The 18,212-nt window shown below is 35.4% G+C and overlaps 1 protein-coding gene across 1 annotated transcript in view; it reads left to right on the top strand.

Annotated features, from left to right (window-relative positions):
* The window catches only part of Phlpp1 (PH domain and leucine rich repeat protein phosphatase 1), a gene marked incomplete at its 5' end in the record, with an annotated part of 222,766 nt that overhangs the window by 96,786 nt on the left and 107,768 nt on the right, over positions 1–18,212 (top strand). Inside the window, 2 exons of the mRNA XM_015482324.2 lie at positions 11,137–11,333; positions 17,778–17,903. Coding sequence (XP_015337810.2) covers positions 11,137–11,333; positions 17,778–17,903 — 323 coding nt within the window. The remainder of the gene's footprint in view (positions 1–11,136; positions 11,334–17,777; positions 17,904–18,212) is intronic.

Raw genomic sequence — 18,212 nt, 5'->3', positions numbered from 1 at the left:
CCGTAACAAATACCCAACAATGGATGTCTAGAAACAACAAAAATTTATGTTCTTGTACTTCTGGATATAGAAGAGGTCCTGCTCTAGACTCCAGGGGAGGAGCCTTCCTTGTCTTCTCTAGTTTGGGGTTGCTGGTAATCCTCGGTGTTCATTGGTTTTCCAGTGCATCACTCTGTCTCCACCTCTATTTTCACTAGCCTTTTTCTTAGCCTAAATGACTCTCTTATTACAAGGATAACTGTCATTGGATTAGGGCCTGCTCTAATCCAGTATGACCTCATTTTAATTATATCCGCAAAGAGCCATTTTGCATGTAGTCATTTTCATAGGTGCCACATATCTTTTGGGGGGATACAGTTCAACTGACAATAGTGGGTATGGATAGCTGCCACAGTGACTCTAAAGAGTGGAAGTGAGGGAACTAATTGGGAGGTTGTTATTCTAGAGGCAAAAGATAGCAGCTTTTAGATTTGAAGTATATTTGGGGATAGAGTTGACAAGATTTGTTTAGGTAGTGTGAGACAGGAGGAGATTATGGATGAGCTTGCCGCAGCCCGGCTGGCTGGGCAAAATAACCGGGGGGTGACGAATAACTTGTGTACTTGATACAGCAGGAGTGGAAGCCGTTTATTGCAGGACAGGAGCAGTATTTATACATTCCACACAGCTTATCTAATTAGCATAAACTAGATACATCAGTCAACCAATAAAGAATTTCCACACTTAATGGCTTGTTTTTGTTACTTCTCAAACCACTCCCTCTGGCATTTTGCCAGGCACCATCCAGACTTGTTTACGAACTCTAACATTCCCCTGGCAAAATGCCAGGTGTTATTTTGACTTGTTTACAGACTCTAACATGAGCTTTTCTACTTTTATGGATATATAGTTGCTAATTCCATAGGGATGACCTTGAGTACATTTAAGTAACTAAAAATAAAATGATTGTCATTTCTCAGGACATAACTAATTCAGTGTTTTGGGACTGTTCCTTTTAATTCCCTTTTAAGATCCTGTATGTTGACTACATGAATGTGTATGCTCAGTAATTGTGCTCTGTTCAGTGTTTTACAGGTAAAAGGGAGATCTTCTGTACATGTGTTGACATTTAGTTCATCATCCAGTTGGTTGAGAGTAAAATTGTTGAATATGTTAGATTGTGATACTTTGCAAGGTTAATCTTTGTGATTTTTAGGTTCTTTTCAAGTGCCAATAGTTGAAACAAAGGAACTAATTGAAGATACTTAAACAATAAGGTTTGTTTACCTTACAGAGAACCAAATCATTAACTCCATCACAGTCTAGTAATCAAGGATCCTTGGACTTCAGCCAAGATACTGCCCTTCTAGGGACAAAAAATGCACTGGATATTTCATGTATCTTTAGTAGCTTGAATTTCCAGGAATGGTCCCTAGCAGCATGATACTTTGTCTTTTGAAGCATTTGCCTTTAATTTTTAAAAGTCAAAAACAAATTTGTGTTCTAGCAATCTATTTAGAGCTCTGTAAGTAAGGATTGATTGATATTAGCTTATATTTAGTGATTGAATTTTAGTATAAGCTAAATACTCTCACTGCATTGTACTGAAAATACATATGGCAATACTGAGCAAAGGTGGCTTGTGGCAGCATAATATTTGAATATTGAATTGAACATAAAAACCAAAGAAAATTAGACTTGTTTAGATCGGAGGTTAGTAGTATAATGGATTGTTGTCCCAAAATTCTTGTCTACCCAGAATCTTAGAGAGTGACCTTAGGATCTTTGCAGATGTAATTAAGATGAGATCAGACTGGATGAGAGTAGGCCTTGAATCCAGTGACTGATGTCCATACAAGAAGAGACTAGAATATGTAAAGATACACAAGAAGGTGTTGATGTGAAGACAAAGGGAAGGATTGGAATTTGCTGCCACAAGCTACACAGTGTAGAGGGTTGTTTATATCTACCACAAGTCAAGAGAGAGGAATGGAAGAACTTCTCCTTTAGTGTGCAGCAAAAGGAATGAATCTCATTAACACTTTATTTTTGACTTTTAGATTCCATAACTGTGAGAAATCAAAAATTTTTTTAAACCACTCAGTTTGTGGTTTTCAACCGTTATAAGCAACTAATATGTATAAATAGCTTAGGGTTTCTAGACTAATTTCCAATGAAAGGTCATTGGCTACCTTCAGGGACATTCTACCTATTTTTCAGCTGCTGCTCAGAGTTGCTGTTCACTTGAGAGTTGGCTGCCCATTATGCTGCCTATAAGAAATGTGCTAGTATTGTGTCCTCCTTCCCTCCCTTGGGAGAGTAGCATGTCCATAGCCCTTTTTGCTTATATATCAGAAGAATGGAAGCTTGGTACCTTATTTGTGAATATTGATGTTCCTAATTCTAGAATTTGACTCATAGGATGTATTAGCACTTTATTTTAGTTTCAGTGAGGGTGAAATTTTAAATTAAATGTCACTGCCTTAAGGAATAGCTACTATAACAACCAACTATACAAATCTAATAGTTTAATATAATACAAGTTTCTTTTATTCTCATGACCAATTCATTGCTAATGTTTCTGGTCAGACACCTCTATTCCAGTTGACTCAGGTAGCTAGTCATCTTATGGTACATTTACCCCCTTCTCAGAATCTTCTGGACCAACTTCATCTGGCTAGTCAATGGATGAAGGGCATGTGGAAGACAGCGTGTACCATTTAATAGGCATATCTGGAAGTGGCATATATATTGCTGCCTATATTTTGTTGGCTAAAACCAGTAGTTTGGCTCCTCCTGATTTCCAAGTGAGATAAAGAAATGTAGTTCTTATGTGTATCCAGGAAGATATAATGAAATTGTAAAACATCTAGCCAGTCTCTACCAAGACAGCATATTGTTATTTGGTGTTCTCATATAAAAAAAATTTAAAATATATTTTTTGTTGTATTATTTTTGGATGTGGAATTTCAGTTTCTAGGTGTGTTCTAAGTCAGTCAAGCTCCCTTCATTGTTTTGAATAAGGACATTTTAAAAAATTAATTGCCCTATAAAAATTATAATAGATAATTTAGAATTATTGCTTTGATAATTTAGAATTGAAAAGTATGACCTTGAATCATGTATATCATTATGCTTTTATGGTAGCAAGTACAGCAAAACCATGATAGCCAATAGCATGTATTTTCTTTCCATTGTAGTTTGGGAATTTTTTTTTTTTTTAAATTTATTGCTAAGTGTGTTTCTGTTCTTTGAAGTCACATCAGGTAGTGACATGTGGTAGAGTAATCTTTCTTTTCCTTTTTTTCATTTGTTGAAAAAGTGTTTTGGATTGAGAGAACACTGAAAAGGCTCTTAAGGTATTGTGTGAAGTTATGAACAGGGAATGTGAAACTACCATTTCTAGAAAGTAACAGATGGTGACATTGGACTGACATATGAAGGTTAATTTGAAAATTTCAAATTTGTTTTCTTTGCCAGATATGAAGTAAATACCAGGAAGCCATATTAGCTCCCCACATATTACTCCTGGAGTTGAACTAAAGAAACTCATGGAGAAGGAAGGATGGGTTATATCTCTGTGAATGCAAAACTGTAATGAAACCCATATTTGAAGAAGATACCTTCTTTAAACAAAATACTTCCTAAGAAGAGATGTGAGCATCAAGTATTAAGGAAAATTAAAGAGTAATTTTCAGCTGTCCATAGAATGATAGAATGGAGAAACTTTAAAGATGCCCAAGAACCAAAGCTAGTTCCTTATGAGAAACCAGTGTGGGGGAAAAAGGGAGAGTGGGAAATGCAGTACCTGTTCTCCAGTCCCTTTGCCTTTCTCATTTCTCTCCACCCAGGTAGTACTGTAACTCGGTGGGTCTCAAATTATGGTCCCCAGATCTGCAGTATCAGAAGAATCTCAGTCCCCATAGAGAACTATTGAATAAGAAACTCTGGGGGATGGGGGTGGGTGGGCGGAGCCTTGCAGTCTGTGTTTTAGCCAGTCTTTCAGGTGATTTTGGTGTGTGCTATAGTTGGAGGCCTTCTGCTCTAACTAGTCTTCATTGGACATTTCCTTTTAATATTTTTGCTGTATATTACACAAATATACAGTTATAATAATAATAATGTTCATTACTTTGATTTTGCATATTTTAAAAGTTCATAACTAATTTTGCTATAGTTTATGTGAAAGTGTGTTTTGGTGGGGGTACCCCCCTTAAGTTACTTTAGCTCTGTGTTTACTAAGTTGTTAAAAGTACTGAAGGATAACTTAACATTTTTCAAGTACTGTTTAAAGAATATTATAAAGGAAATTATAATCTCTAGTAGTATTCAAGAATTTAGGAGTTAGAGAAAGGTTTAAAGCATGACATTTATCAAGGATAAGGGTCTAAAGTAATTTGAGAGATATAAATAAACCTAATCAAATTGAGTAGCGTGTCAGAAAAAAAGCATGATTTCCTGGGTGGTTGACTTTATACATTTTGATCTGATACATAAATTAACCCTCCCCCAGTGTATTAATAGCTGGTTGTTATATCTATTAGCTAAAGAGCAGCTAGTCTTAAATTTGTTTCAGAGCTCCTGCCAGCACTTCTGGCTGAGAGCTTTAGCCTCTCAGCTCTGAGACAAAATTCCCAGGTGCAGTTAGTGTTCAGGTCTGTAGATCTCTTTATGGAGTCATTTCAGTCCTTCTGCTAGCTCTTGAAATGACCCTAGGCAAGTAATTTAATTCATTCTTTCTGACACTGAAAGTAGTCCAAAAGGATTTAAGGATTTATATGCAATAAGAAACAAGCTTTAGAGTTTTTTCAGTCTAAGCTTGAAAGATAGAGATGGTGAGGTAAGAGTTGAGTGTTTTCACTCTTTCCAGACCATTTTCAACTCTATTTTCTTCCATTAATTCTATGTAGAGATCAAACATTTTTAGTCTTTGGTGGGGTATTAACATATAGTCTTACATTCTCCAACATTGGGGAAATTATTGGAATTGCTTAATGTATCATTCTTACTTTTGCTTTTGACTCTTTCTAGTTACAATAGACCCTTTCTACTAGTTTATTATACAAAGTAGAAAAAACTTTTTAGACTTTTTTTTTTTTAGGGAAATGAAGAATTAAAATTTTACTATGTTCAGTAAATAGAAACTAAGTGAAACCAATATAGAAAAGTTGTAGTAGTTATTGCTCCAAATCTTAGTGGCTCGAATCACCAAACATTTATTTATCTCATAGTTTCTTTGACTTAGGAATTCAGAAATGGCTTAGCTGAATGCTCTGGCTCACGGTTTGTCATGAGGTTTGCAATATTTTTGCAGGTTGTCTTTGGACTGCGCAGTGGCTTGAGAATCCACTTCTATAGTCCTTTACATAACAGTTGATAGGAAGCCTCAGTTCCTTGTTGACTGTGAGCAGGAAGTTTCAGTTGCTCACTTTGTTGGCCATTTTTCATAGGGTTGTGTGAGTGTCCCATTGACATGACAGCTGACTTTCAAGACAGTGATGCTAGAGAGAGCCATCCAGGAGGAAGCTCTTTGCCTTTTCTGACCAAGTTTCAAAAGTCACAAGTTGCCACTGTTACTTCTACCACATTCTGTTAGAAGCAAGTCACTGAGCGCAGTCCATACACAAAGGGATTGAAATGACCACTTTTTGAAGGGAAGAATTTAAAAGAATTTATGGATATATTTTTAAATTACCCGGAAGATGGGTTCTAGGAAGTATTTAGCAAAGATGTTGAATGGCAACATAGTTGTACTTATTTCTGTGTTTTTAGTGGTCTTCTGATTTAAACAGCTGGAAGTCCTTAAGGATAAGCATCTTGAGTTCTAGGGATGAGGTGCTGGAGAAGAAAGAGCTGCTCAGGGAGGTAGAGTTTTGAAAATGGGCAAGGAGAAGTGCTCATCAGTGCACATATGTGAGGAAAATATGCAAGGCGTGGGTTGACACAAAACTTGAAGCTCATACAGGGCTATCAATAGTTTACGTTCCTTCTAGCCAGAGTGGAAAACCTTATGATTACAGGGTGTGCGGTAGCGCACTCAGTGGGATATTGCCCGCTAATATTATTATTAATCTTAAGATTGCCTCGGTCCTACATAGCAAATCTTAGAAGCAAGCCTTATAAGAACCAAAACAGTTTCAAATAACTATTTCCTAGAACAGAGCTTTGTAATATTTATAGAAACACAAATATATCAAGCGCTCAGTAAGGTAAAACTCATAGCTAATAAGACATCTAAACAAATCTTATCAGTTGTGTGAAAAATATTACCCATAATGAGAGAACTCAGTGAAATTAAACTGATACAAATGATAAATTAGTTGACAAGGACATTTAAGCAGTTATTATATATTATAGTTCTATATATTTTGAAGATAAAAGAAAACATTAGTATGTTAAAGAGAAATACAAAAATATTTAGATGTGGGGAGGAAAGGCATATTCCCAAGTTGAACTTGTAGAGATGAACCATGTACTAGATAGATTTTACAGTAGGAAGAACACTGCAAAAGAAAAGATTAGGGGCTGGGTTGTGGCTCAGTGGCAGAGCGCTTGCCTCGTATGTTGTGAGGCACTGGGTTCGATCCTTGGCATCCCATAAAAATAAATAAATAAAGGTATTGTGTCCATCTGCAACTAAAATTTTTTTTAAAAAGATTAGTAAACACTAATTGACATTACCAATAATGAAATGGGGGGGGGAGGGGATAGAACAGAACATCAGTGAGCTGTGAGATAACTTCAGGTAGCCTCACATATATACAATTGGAGTCCCTGAAAAGGCTCATGAAATAAGAAAAAGTATTGAAAAGTAATAGCTGACAATTTTTAAAACTTTGATTGTAAAAATCAGAAATTTCACAAACCTCAATTATAAGAACATGAAGAAAAGTATGCTAAAAACATCAAATTGTTTAAAACTTGTGAAAGGAAAATCTTAAAAAAAGACAGTAAGGCAGGCGGGGAATGTTCTCTGCGTAAAGGATTAAAGAATAGCAACAGACTTAATCAGCATCAGTGCTTGCTAGAAGACATTGTAGAGCATCTTTAGAATTCTGAAAGAAAAAGCTGTTAAACTTGAATTCTGTACCCAGTGAAAATATAATTTAATAACAAAGGAAAGGAAGACTTTTGGATATACAGAACCTGACAGACTTCATTACTAGAAGACCTGCATCATAGAAAATGCTAAAAGTCATTGAGGCAGAAGGAAAATAATACCAGATCAACTAGATCTGTATAAAAAAATGAAGAGCACTGAAAATAAGTATAAAAGAATTAATTTAAAAAATTATACAATTTACTGTTCATAGCAAAACGAATGGAATGTGAGCTGTAGAAATAGGAATAGACCCCCGCTTTGAGTAATTTTACCATCTTTTATTTTCTGTCAATTTATCTGCCAAATTGGATGTCTGTGCATGTTTCTATGTTTCTTCTCCTAGAGACCATAGCTTTCATCATATTTTTCAGATGGCTTTAGATGACACAAAAACACTGAAGCATCTGACCTAAGAGGAAGACAGAATTGAAATCCTGAATTCTATGAGTGTGAGGAAAACATCTGTTAGGAGCTGACTTTGGGGACTAACTTGCAGATCACTCTAGATTTACGGCCACAAAACATACCAGTCTTTGATGGTGATTACCAAAAGTAGCTCTCAGACCTTGGCTACCAAGGTTTCAAATCTGAAGGGCTGCTGTAGTGGAAAGAAATCCAAGTGATTCTGTTAAATTTGGTCTTAGAAACACTGCCCTAAGCAGTTTGGTGCACAGAACATCTCCCCCCACCTACTTCTTTTTGCAGTACTGGAGATGGAACCCAGGGCCTCATGCATGTAAGGCAGCCACTCTACCATTGAGCTACATCTCTAGCCATAACATTTTCTTTTTTAAAGACTTCAATTAATTAATCAATCTATTTATTTATTTATTTTTGGTACCTGGGATTGAACCCAGGGATGCTTAAACACTGAGCCATATCCCCCGCCCTTTCTATTTTTTTTTTTTTTTTTGAAATTGGCTTCCTAAATTCTTTAGGGCCTCACTGAGTTGTTGAGGCTGGCCTTCAACTTACTATCCTCCTTCTCAGTCACTGGGATTACAGGTGTGTATCACCATGCCTGACACTTAAAATGTTTTTTAATTGGTACATATTATTTACATAGAATGGTGGGTTTCATTTTGTTATATTTGCATACACTTCTAAACTTAATCTAATCAATTTTGCTGTTCTTGAATGTCTACATTTGGCATAGGCCTGTCTTACTGTGGACATTTCATACCTTTACCACCACCTAAACAATAATTGTACAACATGAAATAAGTAAGAAGTTTCAGTTTGGTGTGGGAGAGAGTCTGAATGAGTAATTAAGACCCAGAGGCCTAGTGTGATCCCCTAGCCTCATGTTGTCATTTTCTACAAGTGGGCTGGGTTTTTTTGTGTGTGTGTGTGCCAGGAATTGAATCAAGGATCACCCAACCACTGAGCCATATCCCAAGCTGTTTTTATATTTTAATTTGAGACAGGGTCTTGTTAAGTTGCTTAAGGCCTTGTTAAGTTACTTAGGGCCTCACAAAGTTGCTGAGACTGGCTTTGAACTCATGATCCTCTGCCTCAGCCTCCCTAGCCTCTGGGATTACAGGTGTGCTCCACCACACCTGGCAGCGAGTATCTTTTTAAAAAATAGACTAATATAGATGTCTTTCATGTGTCAAGTGAGTTAATAAAGGAGAAAAACTATATGAGTACATTTTAAAATCTGTCTCTGTTCGTAATCCTTTCTCTTGTCTCAGTTTGCAGTGTTGCTTTGCTAACTGTCCTCCTGATAAATGCCTTCAACTTGTAGGGAATTAGAGTAACATTTTTAAAGTGAATTTTTAAAGTAAAATTTATACCAATTGACCCAGCCCTTAAACTGGCAGGAATTGGTTACACTGGTGTTAACAGCATTTATTAGCATACTGGATAGTGGGAATTATTCTGAACTGAGCATTGGCAGCAAGAGCTAAGATAATGTCATAGAATAAGGAAGCCTGACACAAAGGAGTGTGCTTCTGGGCAGTTGCCCAGGTATATATTACTTCATTCATCTCCATATTCCCCGGAGTCCAGCTGGTACACAGCCGAGTCTGAGGGTGTGTGGAACACCCAAGGAGAGAACAGACAACAAAGATACTGAAAGTCACTGAGTGCAAGATGAGGGATTTGATTCAGACTGGGGTGTTTAGGGTTTTTCAAGGACAGACTGATCTTACCATTGGGTTCTGGGACTATCTGGAACTCTTAGGAATTTTTCTGACGAGGGAATAAAGTACCAGTCTCTCTCTGATGTATCCACATTCTTAAAGAGCCTTTTGACTTAGGTTCAGTTGGTTTGGTGATTTGCTCTTGGGCTTTATCTAGGATGTATATGGAGTTGGACAATCAAAAGGCTGTCCCATATGTATTGAGTGCTCTTTTTCTTCAGGCTCTAGTTATTCATTGATGTGCATAAATGTGACAGGTTAAGAAGTGTCCTTGAAGCCATTCTCTGTGGCTAAAATAAAATGCCTGCTTCTTTGTATTCATGTGTGTGTGTGTGTGTGTGTGTGTGTGTGTGTGTGTGTAAGAGAGGGGGGACAGTAAAGGGGGGGGAGAGGGAGATAGATATATCAGATCCTTTGTTAGAGAATGTTATTTATTTTACAGTCAGGGAAATTGGATTTTGTAAACCCAATGGGTGGTACATTGCTTTTAGTCCCTCACTTTTCATTTTTTCCTCTGAGTTTTTTTTTTCTTTCTTAGTTTTTCCCTTCAGGAAGAGTCTATCATGTATGAAGGAGCTGTAAGATGGGAAGCCTAGGCATCACCCTTTCTGGGTATAAATGAGCCTGTGCAGAATGGGTTATGGAATGACTATCTGATCCATCATTGGCAGCCTTTGGCAGTCTCCTGGCTTCCTACTTATTTGAAGGGGAAATTAATATTTGATGGACAACATCATAGCACTTTCTAGTGAGAGTTCTAGCATTGTAGTTGTTTGCTGAGCTACTGGTTCAAATAGGTCTACCACTGTTATACTTCATTCTGGTCCAGCCTTTGTAAAATTATGAACTATAAAGTATTTAAAGTGTGTTGATGTACTAATAGAAACAAGTAAAAAAAAATCAAATCTATTGGTTTTGTTATTTTCTACATCTCAGCCAAAGGTATGGATAAGGTGGGTTTAGTCATCTTTGAATCTTGTTGAGATCTATATTTGGTGCTCTTGGTTTTCTTATTCCCTCTCCTATGGGCATTAGACATCTATTAAAACCAAGTTGACAAAAATTAACTTTTTTTTAATGTTAGTATAAAATATACTTTCTCTTGAGTTCATTTTTTTTCTCCTGACTCTTAGCACCTAGTCAGACTTCCAGACAAATACATCACTGACTTGGGTCCTCCTAAAGGACTTGTAACCCTTATTAATTTCGGAGCTTTAATACTCTTTGATATTACATATTTAGTAGCTAGAACTACTGTATTTACTTCTAATGTTATGTGTTCAGTTCCTTCACTATGTTATGTTAATCACAGTAGTTCTCCCATTAAGTTGATAGGACCTGCCTGAATATAGTTCTGCCAAATTTAGTTCCACTTGGGAAATGAAGTCTCTTCAGATCTTTCTTAGCCTCTCTGTATCTCCAAGTCTTTGTATTCTTCTCCATGAATCATGAGCATCCTGGTACCCATTCTTCATGGGTTGCTCTCTGGTTTATTTTTGAGAATTTATTTCTCCTATGGTCATAGAATAGCTAGGTATTATTGTTTTCCTATCTTGTACTATGATATTTTCTTCTTGGTGTACTTAAATCAACTCTAGCCATCTATCAATCATGATTTCATCTCTTTTTAAATATAAAATTAACTGTAAGAATATACACAAAAATAAAATTTGGGTTAAAACAGAGGCATTAGAGTGGTCTCTCCTTGGTTTTTGAGGAAGAGGCTCTTAATCTGCTACTGACGTGCACCTGTAGAGTAGATGTAGTAGTTCTTCTCAAATTCTATGACTGCAGCCATCATATTGTTTCAGTTATAAGATGGTTTCCACTTAATTTCTGGTATGTGGATGAGGAGGAAACAAAGCTCATTTAAAAAAAAAATAACATGTTTGCTTGTGTTTGTTTTAGGAAAACCTCACAGCACCAGCAGCTCAGAACGAATTCAGCTCTCAGGAATGTATAATGTCCGTAAAGGCAAAATGCAGTTGCCAGTGAACCGATGGACAAGACGCCAAGTTATCCTGTGTGGGACCTGCTTGATAGTGTCATCTGTGAAAGACAGCTTAACCGGAAAGATGCACGTTCTGCCATTAATTGGTGGAAAAGTAAGTTTAAAGCAAACAAAATACTTTTAAAATAAGTTTAAAAAGGTTTCCCAGCATCAGTAAGGACCTTACTTGGAGCCCTTTCTGTGATAAGAGTAGAGGTGTGATTCAGTTGAGGACTTCCTCTGTTTCTGTTGTGCTCCTCTGGTGGGCCTTGTTGGTCATGGGAGTTGTGGAAAATAGCGGAGCCTTTGGCTCATGTAAGGCCATGTAATGTTAGCTTCATTAGTAAGTGCATTTTATCTACTGGACAGAAAATAGATAGATTTCACTGTTATGGTTTATAGATTATACAGTCATAGTTTTTTGAGTAGACATTGATATTTGAGCATATATTTTCTAGCAGGTAAAATGATCCCTGGGTCTGATCCTAGGAATAGAAAGCATACCCTGTGAAGGTTAAAGTGTTCTAATGCTTAGGATTGTACTTTCCCTTACTTCTGTTTGTTCAGTGACCAGTGGCATTATCATTTTTAGTTTATTGCTATGGCTGGTCACACATTTTAGACCTGAAATGTTAACTTGTTTCAGATACACCTGACATATTTTCTGACATTGCTGGTTGCTTTTTTTGTGAGGAGGGGCATGTTAACTATTATAAATTCCCAAGTTTTGGTAGGCGGTTACCATCACCATAATTACATATGTCAGTGTTTCTTGATTTTTAAATGATATAATCTGCTAATAAGTAGGAGGGAAGCTTTGGATGAGAAAATACATTAAAATTTGGGGACACATATTCCCCTCCCCCTAATTGGCATGGGAAAAGAGGCAGGAGATACAGAATGTAAAGAGGAAAAATAATAAGACAAGTGTTAAAGTACTGACCTTTCTAAAATTGACAAGTATCTGATCTGTTCCAGGGGAATGAAGATGGTAAGACTAAATGTGTATAATAATAAATGGTTTTGTTGTTTTGCTGTGTAGCAACCTGCTCATCATTCATAAGTTTTTTAGCATTTAGTCTTTCCTTATAAGTTGTCTGTGTCAGTTGTTTCCTCCCTCTACTGTTCTACATTCTATTCCTAAAAACACTAAAATGATCATTTTCAAAAACAGGTTTTGGCCTGAAAATATATTTAGATTATAGTCAGTCTTTTGTTTTGAAACCATTCCTCCTTTGAGCATTGAAAAGTTAGTGACTAAAACTTGTTACTAAGACTTTTGTACTTTAGATAGATTACTGAAAACTTAGTCATAACATTACCACTGCAGGTCAATATTTTAAAATGCATATTTAATGTTTAATTCTATATAGCTGTTTCTTCTCTGTGATGCTGGGGATTTACATAGGCAAAGCTATTAGCATTATTTATTAATATCCTCTGTGTGGAAGGCACTATGCTTGGTACCCCAGAAATATCAAGAGGGGGTCAATCATCATCGCTGCCTTTGAATAGCTTATAATTTCATATCAGAAGATGAAGAATGGACACAATAATATCTTGTGTAAGAGTAGTGCAAAAAATAGAAAAGCACTGTGGGAGATTAGTAGAAGGAAAGATTGATTTTGTGGTGAGGAATAAGGAATTTTGTATTGAAAGAGGTAACAATAAACGATGGAATTTGAAGGGTGAAAAAATCTTTTGACATATAAAGGAGAGAGATGGTGAGAAAGATTATTATGCTAAGAGGGGCAGAGGCAGGAAAGCATGTGGGATGTTCAGATAAGGTCAGAAGATCCAGTTATAATTAGCATTTTCATTCAGAACTGGAGACTTGTCCTCTTTCCCAGGCTTGTTATTGGATGGACTTTTACTATCGAATGAATTGAAAGTTAATAGCTTCCTCTTTTCACATGTAAACCTGGTAAAACCTGTTTTATGCTATGCCTTTAAAAATAATTGAGTATGTTAAAATTGAGTCTTTGAAAACTGTTGACTGAGTTGGGAAAAAGTAATTCACTTTTTTAATCTGCACTTTCATTAATGTTTGTTTGTTTTTTTTTTTTTTCATTCTGTTTCATTGTTAGGAAAAATTGAAGGTAAATGGAAGAGCTTTTTTAAAAAAATTTGTACATAGGAGAATTAGAAATAAGGTGTGATATAGATGGTTATAGTCTAGCTGTAATTGCTGTGGTATCACATTTATACATACTAAAGCATGCTCATTAATTTGCATTTTCAAACAACAGATAGTTTTGTTAAATAAATAAAGCTTTCAAAATTTAGTTGTTGAAAAACATTTGTTTAATAAAGATACATTTTATTCATTGTGCATTTATGGTATGTTTAATTTGTCCTTGAGAATTTAAAATAGATTTTTAGAAAATGTATTTTAATTAATACTTTAATATTTGTTAAATTATGAAGCATAACAAATGGAGTAACTGTTAATCTGTCTCTCAATTTAGAAATTATAGTAGTCTGAATACCATTTTTTTTTTTTTTACTTGTGTTCTCTTTACATTTGTCCCATTGCTTCCCCTAACTCCAGTACCTATTGTCGTAGAATGTGTGGTCATACATAAATTTATCATTCTACTATATTTTTCTTGTTTTGAATTGTATAGAAATTTTATAAGCTGGGCTTGGTGTTGCATACCTGTAATCCCAGTGGCTCTGGAGGCTGAGGCAGGAGAATCACAACTTTAAAGTCTAGCCCTAGTAAGTTAGCAAGACCCTGTCTCCAAATAAAAAATAAAAAGTGTTGGGGATGTGGTTCAGTGGTTAAGTACATGGGTTCAATCCCTGGTACCAATAATAAAAATAAAATAAAATTGTTATCATACTTTGGTCTTCAGTGATTGAATTTCTCCATTCAATATGATATTTCATAAATAAGATTTCATGTTATTGATGTGGTTTTCATTTCTACATAATTCCACTCTGTAAACATCCCCTAGTTTCTTAAGTAATTTTCCTGCTGATGGTTGCTTCCAAGTTTTTGTTATCAACAGTGCCATTGACATAATCTTTTGGTAATATGCCTCCTGGTATGCAAGTACTTTTTTTTTTAAGGCAGTTGTTTGCAGCAGAATTATTGTGCCCAAGGGACATTTGGTAATATGTGGGAGTGTTTTTGATGGTCAAAAGATTGAACAATAAAAATATCAGTTAATATGGGACTAGGTTATGCCATGGACTCGCCTGCTTCCTTTCATCTTGGTGATTTTTTTTTTTTTTTCATCTTGGTGATTTTTAACATTTACTTCTCATTCACATTATATATCCATTGCAAATTGGTAGAGTTGGGAAGTGGAGATTTCCCTTTTCATACACTCATGCAGGGACCAGACTTGATAGAAGTCTGTTCTTTTGTAATTTAACATTTGTGATGTGTGCTGAGAAAGAGGTGACTGAGGTATTATTCATCGACTCCTGTATTTTTGAATGCAAAAGTAATTTCTGTCAACCAGAACTAGTTACATGATTCCACCTTTATTGCCAGGGCTCTGGGAAATGTGGAAAAGTGGGTAGAGTGCCCCATGAGTACTAGTATCTTTGCAGCAATCGATATTCTAAGCACTTAAAGGGCAGGGGATTAGAGATTAAAATGCCATGCAAATATTAGACAGTCCTGTACAAGGCACAGTGAAGAACTATTCTCGAGAAATTCTATAATGACCTCCTTGAGAAATACTTTTTTGGGGTAGATACTTAGGAGTGTAGTTACTGGGCTGTAGAGCATGTGCATATTTACTTTTACAAGATGATACCCCATTGTTTTCCAAGGTTATTGTATAATTTTATCTTTACGTTCTTGTTTTTCTACATATTCACCAATACTTTACTGAGGTATTAATGACAACGATAAATTGCACATTTTGATGATAATATGATACCTGTAAACTCCCTTGAGTACAATTTGATAGGTATGCACATCCCCTTAACCATTACCACAATCAAGGTATAGTGAAAATATCCTTCATCTCTCCAGCATTTTCTTGTGTCTCTGTATATCCCCTTCCTTCTACTTCTTCCTACTACTCTCCATTCCCAAGAAACCACTTGCCTGATTCATGTCACTATAGATTAGTTTAAGTGGTATTGAAAAAATGTTTTCTTGAGATATAGTTAATTTTTGAATATTGATCTTATATCCAGCCATCTTGATACATTTTTGTTTTTTTAATGAATGTTCATAAATTCTTTTGAGTTTACTATGTAGCTAGTCTTACATATTCAAATAATGCAATTTTAATTATTTTCTTTTTTTTGTCCTGTCTTATAGAATGTTGAATAGAAACGGTAGATATTTGTTTTATTGATGATTTTAAAGAGTAATGTCCATCCACCCTCACCTTTTGTGTGTGTGTGTTTGTTTGTTTTTTTGGTACCAGGCATTGAACCCAGGGGTGCTTTACCACTGAGCCACATCCCCAGTCCTTTTTTATATTTTATTTAGACACAGGGTCTCACTGAATTGCTTAGGGCCTCCTTAAATTGCAGAGGCTGGTTTTGAATTTAGGATCCTCCTTCCTAAGCTTGTGCTGCTGGGATTATAGGTAAGCACCATGATCTCTGGCCAAAGAGGGATATCTCATTCATTAACACTGATGTTTACCTGGGATTTTGATAACTATTTAGGTTAGTTTAAATGAGTCATTTACGTTCTCAGTTTATTGGAAGTTCTTAAAATGGATGATGAACAGGTGGTGAGTTTTATCAACTGCTTTTTTTTTTGCCACCAGAGGGATGATGATATGATTTTTTCAGTATGTAAATATGATTAATGGTTTTAGAGTGCTAGTAATGTTAAGCTTTCTTTCCTTATCTGAGGTTAATTCAACATGTTCTTGGTATATTTTTCTGTTACTGAATTCTGATGCAACCATTTGTTTAAGATAAGTCTTCATGACAGAGGTTGCCATCAATTTTCCTTTCTGTGACTGTTCTGATCTGGTTTTGGTTATTCTGACCTCATAGAGTGGGTGTTGGCCTTCATTTTTTGTTTGGTGGGTGTTTGTACAAACTTGGAATGATGTTTCTTGAAATTTTGGTAAAACTCATCTGTAAACCATTTAGGCCTGATTTTTTTTTGAGGAAAAAAATTTGTAAAAATATACAGTTTCTTAAATGAACTGTTTAGCCCCTTCCCCCAATTTAGTATTGGTAAAGTGTATTGTTTTCTAAGAATTTGCCACAAATTATTTATAATCTCTTTTTAATCTCTGATGAATCTGTAGCCATGTCCTCCCTTTTGATATTAATATTTTTTATGACTCTTCTCGTTTTTTTCTTGATAGAACTTGTCAGAGGATTTATCAATTTTATTAGTCTTTTCAGAGAATCAGTGTTTTATTCATTGGTCTCAGTTGTACATTTGTTTTTCACTTCACCAGTTTCTGTATTTTATCAACACCTTCATTCTAGTTTGAGTTTTTCCAGTTTTTGGCTTTGATTTCTACCCTCCAGGTTCTTCAGATCTGTGCTAAGCAAATTAATTTTCTGCCCTCTTTAACAACATGAGTATTTTGAAATATAAATTTCCCTCCACATATCAACGTCTACATTCCATAGATTTTGACAAGTAATATTTTTATAGTTGTCTAGTTCTAAGAATGCTTAGGTTAAGTTTATAGCTTAAAAATGTGTTATGTAGAAGCATGAAGTCAATTTTCTAAACATACTTGGATTTTAAATTTTTTTTTTATTATTGATTTCTAATTTAGTTTTATTTTGGTTTGAGAAAATAATCTGTGTGATAATGGCCTTTTTGAAATCGTTCAACATATTCTGTATGAGTTGGCTTATGGTCCTTTTTGTAAAGAAAACATAGGAGTTTGTAATGTAAGATCATGTGACTTTATTGTTTGGTTCTTTTGACTATGTTACTGCATTATTAGAACTTGAAAGTTCTTTCATGGGATTTTTCTATCAGGTTAATCTCAGTTTTACATTAAATTTTTAAGAACTTCCTTAACATGTTTGAGGACCTCTTTATAAAAAGTTTTTGTTCAGAGTAATGCCAAAGTCCCTAAGGAAAAATTCTCCTAAGAGGAAATAAGAACCCCAATCCCTTATTGTGAGGATATAGAAGAATCAGGGAGACTTGTACTACTTTTAAACAAGAAGAAGAAAATTTCACCGTGGTGGGGAAATCTAATAAAATTTTTTGTTGGGGGTGTGGTTTACTAGGGATTCAACCCAGAGGTGCTTTACGAATTAGCTACATCCCCAGCCTTTATTTTTATTATTTTGAGGTAAGATCTTTAAGTTGCTGAGACTGCCTCAAACTTGTACCCTTAAGCTTCAGCTTCCCTGGTTGCTGGGATTCTAGGTGTGTGCATGGCTGCTAATAAAGATTCAACTCCCATTTTTGGTTTCCTTGTGGTTCAAATTAGTTGTCAGATGCAGGAACTTAGTTGTTTTAAACAATAAAAGGAACATACAAGGAGAAAGATGCAAGTCTGTGTAGGCCCCCTGATCCAAGGGGTAGTTAGTGAAATGTCTTTAGTTCTGCTGTCTTAATTTATTTTTGCCTCTCTGCTTGTTTTTATAGGTAGAAGAAGTCAAAAAGCACCAGCACTGTTTAGCATTTAGCTCCTCTGGACCCCAAAGCCAGACTTACTACATTTGCTTTGATACTTTCACAGAATACCTAAGGTGGCTGCGACAAGTCTCTAAGGTAAGCAAACACCTACCCAAGAATCAGTTCAATTTTTTGCTTTCTGCAAAATTTCTGTCAGTTTCAAAATATAGTAACATACAGATTTTTTTCCCCCTGGATATTGCCAGTGGTTAGCAATTTTTAGTTTTTAAAATGCCAATTGTGGCTGAAAAGTAGTTCATTAAAAATTGTTTTTATTTATTTATTTATTTATTGTCAGGTTATGTTTATACTTAAAAAAAAATTCATTGGGTAGACTGGCCTGATTATCTTACTAGTGTTAGAGATAAAAACAAAACAAAACAAAACATGACATTGAAAGTATTT

The sequence above is a fragment of the Marmota marmota genome, unplaced genomic scaffold (assembly GCF_001458135.2).
Source record: "Marmota marmota marmota unplaced genomic scaffold, marMar, whole genome shotgun sequence".
NCBI lineage: Eukaryota > Metazoa > Chordata > Mammalia > Rodentia > Sciuridae > Marmota > Marmota marmota.
This window is presented reverse-complemented; position numbering and strand designations above follow the sequence as displayed.